At 38.0% G+C, this 13,034-nt stretch overlaps 1 protein-coding gene across 1 annotated transcript in view; it reads left to right on the forward strand.

Annotated features, from left to right (window-relative positions):
* The window catches only part of THSD7B (thrombospondin type 1 domain containing 7B), a 763,775-nt gene that overhangs the window by 400,497 nt on the left and 350,244 nt on the right, over nt 1–13,034 (forward strand). Inside the window, exon 8 of the mRNA XM_074363581.1 lies at nt 11,346–11,537. Coding sequence (XP_074219682.1) covers nt 11,346–11,537 — 192 coding nt within the window. The remainder of the gene's footprint in view (nt 1–11,345; nt 11,538–13,034) is intronic.

Genomic DNA, 13,034 nt, shown 5'->3' on the forward strand with positions numbered 1-13,034 from the left:
CCCCCACTCTTATGACCTTGTCTGAACCTAGTCACTTCCCAAAGGCCCCCCCCTCCAAATACCACCACATAGTGGGTTGAGGTTTCAGTATATGATTTTGGAGAGACACAAACATTCAATTCATAACACAGTCCAGTTTGAAAATTGAGTCAAAGATTTGCATAGACACTTTACCAGCAGAGATGTAGAAATGACAAGTAAGAGCATGAAAAGAGGTTCAACATCATTAGTAATTTGGAAAATGAAAATAAAAATTACGGAGTATTACCACTATGCACCGTAAGTATGATGAAAATTGGGAAGGAAGTTATAGCTCAGTGGTGGAGCACGTGCTTAGCATGCATGAGGTCCTGGGTTCAATCTCCAGTACCTCTAAATAAATATAAATAAATAAATAAATAAATAGATAGATAGATAAATAGGTAAATAGATAGATACATACATACATACATACCGAATTACTGCTGGTAACAAGGCAGAACAACCAGAAAGCCCACGCATCGTTGATGAAATGAAATATGGTATGACCACTTTGGAAAACAGTTTGAAAGTGTCCTATAAAATCTACACTTACAGATGACCCAACAATCACTCTCCTAATTATTTACCCAAAGTAAATTAAAAGTTATATTTACACAAGAACCTGTGTATCAGCTTTATTCAGAATCACCAATATGTGGAAACAACCCAGATGTCCTTCAGTAGGAGAATACACAAAATGTGTTCTATCCGTGCAGTGGAGTAATACTCAACAACAACAAAAACGGAATGAATTATTGACACATGCAGCAACACAGGCTGTGGAATTCCATTTTGGTGACACTCTAGGGGAGAAAAAGCAAAACTGTAGAGACAGAATGGATCAGGATTTTCTAGGGGTTAAGATTGAGGGGCTCGGGCAGGTAGGGGTTGAGTCCAAAGAGGGCAGCACAGGGAAATATTTGTGGTGACAGAATTGTTCTGTCTCATGGTTTTGGTAGTGGATGCAGGCTCAATGCATTTGCCAAAACCCATGGAACTGTAGCGCCCGAAGAGTGCATTTTATTGTATGTAAATTAAAAAAAATTTAAATCAAGGGTGATGATAAATAACAAAAAAAAGGAAATTGAGATTATTTTCCATACAAGGACTTTAATGAAGTTCACATTCCTTGACTAGGATTTTCCATCTCTAGAAATTTATTCTTAGGAAAGCAATCAACGATATGGTCAAGAGTGTCCTCTGCTGTATTACTCATCACAGGGAAATTGAAAACATCTTAATTGTGCAATTAAAGTGAAGTAGTTAAGTAAATTATATTTCCCATTTATAGGCATTAAAATTATGTTCCTGAAGGTTAATTACAGAGAGGAATGATTATTCTTTACTGATGTATTATCATTTTACTCTGTTGACTTCCCCAGTTTAACTTAAAATACTAATTTTCAAATATTTGAAAACTTTTAGACAACCTGAAACTTGTACTTTCTAAAGGTATAGCACATATTCAATCTGGTCCAAGTCCTCTTCCTAATAGCTCGATACATAGCTGGATAGGTAGACAGGTGAGAAGAGTAATATCATCTCTGCCTTTATATAATCATTTCAATTCCTCTTATTTTTCCAGCGAAGGCAAAATTAGGATGGAGAATATAGTATCTTTGATTCAAATCATTTTTCTATTTGGAATGCCCTTTATCCTTATTTCCACCCATAATAAAAAGTCACATTATATATAAAGGTGCTTTGCAATTTCCAAAATATTATTTTACGTTAGCCTCTTTGATCTCGCATCAGAACAGATAATGTAATTGGAGATGATAGTAGTGCCCCACCTCCTGCTTACACAAGGCATCCGAAGCCTAAAACAGCTTAATAATGTTCCAGGGTCACATTTTGGTAAGTATCAAAGGCAGAACTCAAATCCCAACTCCTCGTCTAATATTCTGTCTATTATAATGCACTGTTTATTTACTCAAAAGATTTTTTTCCCTTTTGAAGAAGCATGTCTTGCATTACAAAGGACATTTATTTCATTATTGTCATTCCAGATTCATCTTTTAAAAATTGTACAGAGTTTATCTGTTAAATTCTCATGAGAAACAGGGTTTCCACACTAAGCAGATACCCTTAAATCGCGTTTTGAACTGTATCAGTGTGCCTTTTTCAATGTTTGCTCTGTGCCTTCTTGGACAAGACCTTCTTACCACCTCCCCCACCTACCACCCCACCAAATTTCTGAGCAATCCACTGTGTACAAAAACATTAAGATTATTATGCCTCAGATGCAAACAGACAGAACAAGTCAGTGCTCAAAAATGAAATCTTGAAGCTCATTTCAGAAACAGTAACCCTGAAAAGCAGGCTTTCATATGTAAGAGCCAGGCATATGGGAGAAAAGTGTTTTGTAAATCCCAGATAGATCCCTCCAGGTAAGAGAATGAGAGGCCAGATGACTCAGAATACAGTTTTAGCATAAGCCAGAATCCTGCATTGGCCAGTTTCCTGGATCAGAAAGGGGGGGACCTAGGGAGGAGATTGAGAAGCGGCACGTGGACATGAGGATCCTTGGCCCCTCTCATTCTGCAGATGAAATGTGGGACTGAAGAAGTGAAACCTCTGGACATTTCAGATAGGTTAAAGGGAAAGCAAAGCAGAGTGGCCAGTATTTCATTCCTGGTTTGAGATTGTGGGAAGAGACTATACACAGGGTTCCTTGCACCCCAACATAAAGAGATGGGGCTGAGATAGTGACACAGGGGTGTGCTGTGTTTAGGCACAGAGTGGGTCTGAGCTAGCTGCCCAGCACCCTCCCAACCTGGTCTCCCCAGTTTATCTGTAACCTGGGGGTTTATCGTGCCCCACTGTGGGACGTGGAGGTGCTGACTGCCCCAGGAAACTGGAAGTAGCTTGGAGTCAGGTCTACGTGAGTATCAATTACCTGGACTAGAAAATCAGAAGCTGTGACAGGAACCCTAGAAATTAGCAGTGGATGCAGGCGGATCGTCAAAGACTAGATGATGATTCACAAAGACCAAGTCGATGGGAATAGCTCAGTAGGGAACCAGCAATTTTCAAAGGAAAGTGAGCAACAACATGGGTGTGTGTTACATTCAGCTGCCACCCAGAGAGAAAGGAAGAAGGAGAGAGGGAGAAATATTGAAAAACTGAGACTGAGTTACCTTTGAAAAGATTTAGTTGGATCATGAGGTGCTAAGTTACTTTAAATGAATATATTTCTGTCCCTTCCCCAACTCCCATCTGGCCCTGGCCACCAACCAGAAATTGGGGCTTGTGAGCAATTTGATATCATTTATAGGAAAAAAACAGTAATTTTTCAAGGCCACATTTTGGTAGGTGTCAAAAAACAGAACTATACAAATAGTCTTTGTTTTTCCAAACCTAGGTCATAATGAGTAATTTTCAAACCTTTTACACATTCATAAAATAGCAGTTACTTCCCTCTGGAATATGTGACTGAGGCCAAGGAAATGTGATGCTTCAACACTAAGACATTTTGTTAGATTTTATGTGCATGTGTTTTTAAGCAATTGTAGTTTGCTTGTAAATCATACACTGTTTCTGGCCTTTCGCATCTTCTCACACCTGAGTAACACACAGAATTCATGAGCTAAAGGTGTTGGGATGCTTTACACTTGACTGATTCTCCACAGATCAGGTTTTGTGTAGCCAAGCACATAAATTGTCCTGACAGTGAGTAGAAGATATGCCTGTCGATAAAGGATTGTGTTTAAGAAATGGGCTGTTAGCACTAGGTTGCCCAGGTCCAAATTCAAGCTCTACCATTTTACCTGTGTTTGTCTTTGGATGGGTAATTTCACGGATCTAAGACTCAGTCTTCTCATCTGTATAATGAGCATAATGGTAGATCTTACCTCATAGCACTGCCATGACATTTAAATGAGTTGATATATGTAATTCACTTAGAGTAATAAACATTGATTAATGTACATGTTTACTGTTATTGATGCTTTGAGGATTAAATGAGTTCATAAATACATGTAAACTGTAACATTCTGCTGGGTACATTCTCAGTGATCAAAGTGTTAGCTGCTGATATTATATTCTGAGATGCTGAGGAACTCATATACCTGCTCAGTCAGACCAGCTTCTGAACAAATAGCTCACCTGCCGTCAGATGGAATTTCAGCTAACTTCTGGCCTTTGTGAACATGTTTACCTTGGAAATACTGATTCCCTATTTTAAGCTGTTGCTATTTTTTTAATTTTATTTTATTGAGTTATAGTCAGTTTACAATGTTGTGTCAATTTCCAGCGTAGAGCACAATTTTTCAGTTATACATGAACATACGTATATTCATTGTCGCATTCTTTTTCACCGTGAGTTACCACAAGATCTTGTATATATTTCCCTGTGCTATACAGTATAATCTTGTTTATCTATTCTATATATACCTGTCAGTATCTACAAATTTCAAACTCCCAGTCTGTCCCTTCCCATCTCCCTCCCTCCTGGCAACCACAAGTTTGTATTCTATGTCTATGAGTCTGTTTCAGTTTTGTACTAATGTTCATTTGTCTTTTTCTTTTCTTTCTTTTTTTTTTAATTTTAGATTCCACATATGAGCGAGCTCATATGGTATTTTTCTTTCTCTTGCTATTGCTATTTCTTATGTAAAGTATTTTCCTTTTAACATTTGTTTGGCGTTTTCCTCATGCTTATTTTATTTAGTCTGTATTCTTACATTCTCTTTTTCTTTTATCAGCTGTTAGAGTTTTATTGTTTTTCTCTTTCTGAGCATCCTTACATCATGACTGTATTTTGGGCTTGTATTTGTGTGATCACGCATTGTGTGTTTTTGCTGAATGTCCGTACTTTCCTGTTCCTGTTTGGCCTTGTGTTCTATCTTATCCTTCCAGTACTCCATTTGGAACCTTCTTCATCTGTTTAACTTTCATTTTTGAAAAGTATTGCCTTATTCAGTCTTGTCTTATGATGCAATTCCCAGATAATCAAGCTGCTCCCTCCCTTGGGCTTACTCTTTCCAATACTAAATTTACCGACTATCTGACAATGAATTGTGTAGAATCCCGTCTTTATGGTTTGACATCAGCTAAAAGTAATGTAACGAGAAAGACGTAGGTGAGAGGTGAACCAGGAAGCAGTACAGCAAATGGATAAGAATATGGCTTGTAATGTCTGGCAGGTAGGTTTTTCAGTTCCTGCTCAGACACTTAAAAGCCATTATGACTTTTGACCAAGTACTTTTTCTTAATTAAAAAATACTTTTTTATATTTTACTTTTTTTAACACCTTTATTGTGGTATGATTCCTGTACAGTAAACTACACACTTCTCAGGTGTACAATTTGATGAATTTTAATAGATGAATACACCAATGAAACCACTACCACAATCAGGATAGCTAACATTTCCATCTCCCACCAAGAGGTGCAAATTCAGGACCTCAGGTGTAACGATAGTGCCTAACTAATGATGTCAATATGAATATTCAGTAAACTGTGTGGTTTGCGCAGAGTATAGCCCACTCTGTGCTTTCCCAGATATCAGATGCTGATCTTAATTTTATTTTATTGCAGTTGTTGTTTTGGTTATTTTGAATATGATGATACTTAACATCAGGTTTCTTTATCTGCCTTTCTGTATGTGCAAGCTAGATAGACAAATAAACTTCACATTGTAAAATTAGCCAGCAGAAGCATTAACTGCATTGCTGCCATGGCGCTGTGGCACATAGCTTCTATTTAGCCCTTACTTCTGTTTCATATTTTGTTGGCTTGAAATATAAACATTTCCTTAGCTGATTAGGGTCCCAGTCCAGAAGTGGCCAGGGGCTACTTGCCTTTAAGGAGATAACAGTTAAATTAAAAAAAAAATGGAATTAAGTGCATACAAACTCCAGTAAATTTGCTATGTACTGTCCACTGACATCTTACTCAGCTGTCGGCAAGCATTTAATCAAGGTTTATTGGCATTCTTTTCTGAAATTTAAATAGGACATAAAATTTTATGACATGTAGAGTATTTTCAATAACTGTTTCATTATTCTCCATAAATAGTGTGATATAGTATACAAGAGGAAATCTCAATAAAGCACCAAAATTGTGTTATTTTGGGAAGAGTAAGGTAGTTTGAAGTTTGTGTAATGACAGAATGCTGGTCAACTTTTAAAATCAGACTGTGGATTCGTAGATATCTGAGTTTCTCTTTCTTTTCCTATTTTGTCTATATCTTTTCTCTTTTGGATACGTGGTGTAAAGTCAGAAAACTAAGAATGATAGTTGTTTGTTGTATTGTTATAAAAGATAGATGGTAGATTATAATATTAAATTCTAGTTCCTTAGGATTATAAAAGAAAGAATGCCACAGTATATAGTATAAGTATGGTTTAAACATTAGTTTGATGTGGAAAGCCCGAAGTCTGATGGCTACATTAGTGTTAAATTTACGTGGTTGTTTGACCAATAGCCATAGAGATTCTGCCATGAAATAGTTTTACTTTAAGTAGCCTATTCATTTGAACTAGAATAAAAATTTTGGGGGAATTTCAAGATTATTCAGATGTTCAAGAATCTTTCCCTCATCTAAGAACTGTTGTTTTTAGCCAGGAATGGGCAAATATGAGGGAAGTAGAGTGAACCATGGCCAAGACCTAGTCATCTGGCTGTCAATGCCAATGTCTACAGAATCACAAACAAAACTGAGTGATGAATATAAGTCCAGAATTCTACTCCTAAGTATATAGTGAAAATAATTTAAAAGAGCTACTCAAACAAATACATGTCTAAGCGTGTTCTTACAGCACTATTCACAATAGCCAAAAGGTGCTCCTTGCCTTGAATGGATAAACAAATCATGGAAATACATACAGTGGAATATTACCCCATCATAAGTGGAATGAAGTAGTGATGTATGCTACAATATCAATCATCCTCCAGAGTATTATGCTAAGTGAAAGAAGCCAGATGCAAAAGATCACAACATACATGATTCCATTGTTATAAAATATTCAGAACAGATGAATCTGTAGAGATAGAACATAAATTGGTGGTTGCCAGCGTCTGAGGGAGGAGTTAATGGGGAGAAACTGTTTAATGGGTAAAGGGATTTTTGGGGTTTTTTTTAATGGAGGTACAGGGGATTGAACCCAGGACGTCTTGCTTGCTAGGCATGCATTCTACCACTAAGCTATTACCCTCCCAGGTGAAGAGTTTTTTTACTTTGGAGTAGTGAAGATGTTTTGAAGCAAGATAGAGTTGGTAGTTGCAAAAACATTGTGATTTACTAAGTGCCACTGAAGTGTTTACTCTAAAATGGTTCATTTTATGTGATGTGGATTTTGCCATTTTAAATTATTTAAAAAGTACCAGGTGACAAGGTTGGAGCAGCACCATATCCCATATTTTCAAAATCACAAATGGTTTAAATACATCTATTACATGAGGAGAGAAAGTGGCGTTTGTCATTATCCATCCCTGGGAGCTTGGTGAGGACTGGAAGTAATTTTAGGGTCTTCTTGGAAGATGAATTCAATTTGCCTCTTAAATATATTCAATTTTATTATGACATTAGATTACAAGAGCTTGTGAAAATCACTTTTAATGATTTAAGATTCTGTGCTGCGTGCTGCTTTATTTTGCATGCTTGCCTGAGATTTTAGTTGGTCTCATCGATCCAGCCTCAAAAATGAAAACAGGAAAGTATAAATGATCCTCTTTTGAAACGGGTTCTCTCTGTGCAGTGGGAAGACACTTAGACCAATGTGGATGGGCAGATGAGGTTATTCAGTCTCAAGTGCTTTATTTTTGGCTCTTAAATCGTGTAAAGTAGCCACATATAAATAAAATGATCTGGATAATTATAAACAGTCTTAATATATTGTGTGAACCAGTCTGTGCAGCTGTTGGTAGTTGTTTGCACACGTCTATGCTTAGTAAAGCAAGCGCTTTCCAAGATTGTGGCGTAAATATCTAGATTTTTTAGGTAAAGAACGTCATTAGGTTTTGGTGGTGTACCTCTTTGCAAACAACATTTTTTAAGGTTGTATCTCTATATGGAATCCTCCCTGTGTTGTTGGACAGCCTTCCTGCTGTGTATTTTGCATAAGTGATTTCACGTCCTTAGAATATCTGTGAAGGGTTAATGTTATTACCTCATTATTGCAGATGAGATAACTGATGTTCGAAGAAGTTAAGTGAAACCCGCAAGAGGATCAGTGGTGCTAGGATTCACCCTCACATACTTAGGCTACCTGTGGCTGAGATCTCATTGTACAACTTTTCTTTAGCAAAACTTCTTAGGCAGTAGCTCACGCATGAATTGCTGAGCTTGCTTGTTGACTGTTAACGTGGCTTCCCTGAAGAATGGCTTATCTGCGTGCTCCCACTTCTGAGTTAGCCTGTATAGACAAGCTGTCAGAATGTTGGCGGGAATAATGACATTTAACTGCACAGTGGAAATGGGTATATCAGTTTATAGGACAGCTTAAGTTTTAAAAAAAATCATCCCAGCACCCCAAGTGAATCTAAGGGTGCTGAATGATGGATGACTGGGGAGGATGCTAAATTTGGGTCATGGGAAACCTGAACATCTGGGAATTTAAGGAAGGCAGAAATGGAACCAAATTCATGTGTCATTCTAAGTTATTCAGAATTTGATATCAGATACCTCTTCCAATACGGGCTTTCTCTCTTCCTCCTGCAGCTTCAGGATTAACTGTCTCCCACATACCTTGTGTTTTCCTACACTGTACCATTGTTGACATTTGGATTGCCTGGAGTGCCCTCCCCTTGATTCTCAGCCTTGCTCCTTCTGCGTGTTGAAAGCCTTCTGCTCTCAGGCTAGTCCCTCAGAGAGCCTCCTCTTCCTTAAACCACCACGGCAGTCTCTGTTTAAAGCACAGATTTGCAGCTTGACATTTACTTTTGGACTAGGTTTTATCTTTATGTATTTATAGCTCATCTCTCTGTTATTAATCATGAGCTGGGAGATGAATAATAGTATCTTCACTTGTATTTATTCCATTATATGCCTTGGACCTGGTATGTGCTCATGAAATAGTAGTTGATAATTTTATAACTCTTGAATGCAGGGTTTTCTCAAAATATATCAATAAAATACCATTTCTGGGAGAGATGCTCTCCCTAAAAGGTAGCCATTGGTCAAATAAGGTTAAAAACCACCACATACCATTTCAATCTCAGGAAGTTTACATAGTAGTTGGCATTTTCAACATCCACTGCTCTACAGTAATGAGACTGATTTTACTATTTTAACCCAGTACTTCTCAGCTCACCCTCTAATTTTTAAAATAAGAACTCTTCCAATATCTCCTATTCTTCAAAATGTTCTTAGCAAGACACTGCTTTAAGGTCTTTTTTGTATAAAAATTTTGCTCATAATAGTCACAAATGTGGAAACTGGATTTTGATTCAATCTAGTCTGTACATTTTGTTCGGCCTTTCTACATTGTACTTGGGAAGGCACCTCCTTTAGTTGTATTGGGGTGTGTGTGTGTGTGTGTGTGTGTGTGTGTTTGCATGTCCTATACAGTGTGGACTCAACCTGAAAATAGATTGAGATTGAAAAGAGAATGGTTGGAACTGGTCTTTCAGCTTGATTATCTGCTGAAATCTCTATTACTTCTCATAATATGCTTGAAAAGTTTTATTTGTACCTTAAGGGCAATGAGCCTGGCCTCATTTACAAATATGAATGCAGATGTTAGGAGGGTACTGTCTTCTCCTCCAGACTGTGTGGCTCACTGTCAGCTTGTTTTATTTACTTCCTCCAAAAAGAAATATCCATCCCTTGGAATTAGACCCAGTATGGTTAGTGGGGAAACTCGAAGTTTTGGAGTCAGAAAGTTTCAATTTGATTCCCAACTCAGGCCTGTGTGACCCTGAGCAGGTTTTCCTTCCAGAGCCACTGACTCATCATCTACGAAACGAGATGAGTCACTTCTGCCTCCAAGAGCATCTTACAAGGACAGTGCCTGGCCCAGGAGAGATGCTGCATAAGTATTGGTCCCTTTTTGCAGTTATTTTTTGTGTCACGTTATGACAGGAGAATTCCACAGGCGTAAAGTCATACGGACAAAGCTGCCTCTCCCCGTTGTTGCCATTCCGCGTTTCACTGCATTCCTTCAAACCATGAATGGTGTCGCTCTCCTTCACATCTTCTGTCTCTGTGTGGCAACTGTAGGGGTGGGCAGGGGTTAGTAAGAGTTGAATTGTTATCTATAAAGGGGAATATTTGAATTCTAAAAATAGTGAATAAATAACCTGAAAGAGAGTTTAAAAATTTTTTATTGTAATCACTTGAGATATGGAAAAGCAACTTAGAAATGATCCGTTTAGTCTTATCATCTGTTAATTGTAAAACTCCATCCCCCCGTTTTTTATATATATATATATAATATATATATATAATATGTGCTATATATTATTATATATAATACATATTTATTTTTATATGCATTATATATAAATATTTATATATATATATATATATATATAAATATTTTGGTTGGAATAATTCATCACATCATTCAAAGGGGAATAGTAAATGCATTAGGGGAAGCTTCCAACTTGCTTTCAACTTTTGTATAAATCCATTGTATAATTTTGTTTTATTTTTAATTTTTATTTTTTGGGGGGGAGGTAATTAGGTTTGTTTGTTTGTTTATTGGGTGAGATACTGGGGATTGAACCCAAGACCTTGTGGATGCTAAGCATGCACTCTACCACTTGAGCTATACCCTCCCCCCCACCATTATATAATTTTAGCCATGGGTTCATTTCCATGTGGTTTGGGATTATATATGACTATACACAAATAGCATAAAAGGATCATCGTGGTGACAGTCTTGCTTAAGGTTACATATTTGGAGGTGAAAACACTCAATAGAAAATTAGATTGATAATTTTGGGGAGTGAGTAGAATAGATTGCTCAACATATATTGTGGTTTTCAAGCCAGCTGACTACTCTGACTCCCATTTTGCAGAAAACCATGTACTTGTTACATGTGGTTGTCAATAACGTGTCAGTCCTGTCTGTCTCCAGCCATCCATGGCTAAACTGTTCCTGGGAGAAGCCCACTTGTCCCCGTGAAGGATGACAAATGGCAGCTTTGCTGCTGTATCTACCTTTCTAAATGCCGAATTCTCTCCTGGCAGGTTTTCTTGACATAAATATTATGACCGGCTTAAAAAAAAATCATTTTTTGTACTTTATTGGTTTAGACACCAGGTGACGTCTTGTGAGCTAAGCTGAAGTAACAGGCAGTGATGAACCTAAAAGTTCCTTGGACTGGCCTCAATTTTATATTCATCGGCATCTGTCTTTATCTGGTTGATTGCAGGAGAAGATGTATCGGGGAGTCTCTGTCCAGCATCTCCTCCTCCTGAACAGATAGCTTGTGAAATTCCCTGCCGAATGGACTGTGTGGTGAGTGAGTGGACAGAGTGGTCATCCTGCTCCCAGTCTTGTTCAAATAAAAACTCAGATGGGAAACAGACCAGGTCGAGGACTATCCTGGCGTTGGCTGGAGAAGGTGAGTAATAGGAAAGGCTTCTGTTCCCTACATCCAAATGAACAGTTTGTTTTCCAGGTGTGCCTTTTCTCTTTGATCCTCTGCAGGTTCCCATATCGACCTGAATTACTTAAGCCCATCCTATATCCAGGCTGTGGCAATCAAACAGATGTTAGTTTTTGAAATACTTTTTTGGGGAAGAAAATAAAGCTGGGTTGATATACATCCCACTTCAGATAGCTCATGCAATTGGGAACCTAATTGGAATATGTCTGGTAAAACGAGTTCCAAATTAGGAGTTAAGAGACGTGGCTTCTTGAACAAGAGCCACCACTGACATCGGCAGGCTACCAGATCTGTGTGCCCTCATCTCCTGTTCTGTCAGGCTAGCCTGTGGTGAGAGGGAGAAAGGTGAAGGCTGTGGAAATGGCTCTGAAGAAGCTAAAATGGTACTATGAGAATGTAAATGGGTGACATCAGAGCGAATGAGAGGAGCTACTGTTCCTATCACTTACAGTGATGGTCTCGGTCTCCAGACATATGTGTCATTTCTTTCAGGTCCTTCCTCGGCTTTGTGTGCCTACAGCTCAGTTGGAACTGCACAGTAGTATGGCCACTGGCTTTGAGGAACTTTTTAAACAAGATTCTGTTCTGTGGTCCTAAGAAATGGGGCCAGGGTCAAGATGAAGGAAGATTTTCATATTCTTAAAGTGCATTTGCTTTCTCTTCTTGTCTGTTATACTTCTGGAGGGAGAAAAAGTCAATAGTATTTAATGGGGGAAAAGAAATAACAAGAATAACAAGACCAAGGTCATAGATCTTCTCAAGCATTTGGCCCACTGAGTAAAACATTATAGTGTGGAGGAGGAGGGGGAAAAAGTCAAGACTTTAGGTAAATACCAGTTTTTACATGGATATAAAAATGGGAAAGAAAAGATAGTCATGAAATTTGGTTGTCTGACTCACCCAGGGTGCACATCTGTCTGGTCTCCCTGGCAGTGGATAACACATTGTCTGGTATTATTTCTGAGTTTAAGGATGGGCTCTCTCCTGCCAAACTTTGAGATTTCTCGATTTCTCAAATAGCAGTAAAATGCACTGCTTGATGGAGGATAGAGGTCTTAAAGTGGTTCTCTGAGAGAAAATAATACTCTCTTAGGAAAGAAAGAGCATATGTAGGTAATGTGTGTGTATGTGTGTGTTTGACCTGATATCACTTCAAGGTCATGGGTTACTATAGCTAACTGACTAATTTGTGTAGGCATAATAATATTAAGATAAAAGCAGATTTCTTTGGAGTTTATCTCAGAAATGCATGACTCAGAGGTGGAAAGTAGAATCAATTGATTTTTTACATCTAATTGACATGCACCGTTGTCTGTTCTTTGGGAGAGAAGGGTGCAATGTATTGTTCTCAGGTTGTTCCTCAGGACGAAAGAACCATGACCTTTGAGTTGGAAATGGAGTGACTTGGCTCAGGCCAATGAAAGGTTGTGTCACAAAGGCCCTCTTTCTAGA

Source organism: Camelus bactrianus, chromosome 5 (genome assembly GCF_048773025.1).
Source record: "Camelus bactrianus isolate YW-2024 breed Bactrian camel chromosome 5, ASM4877302v1, whole genome shotgun sequence".
Lineage (NCBI taxonomy): Eukaryota > Metazoa > Chordata > Mammalia > Artiodactyla > Camelidae > Camelus > Camelus bactrianus.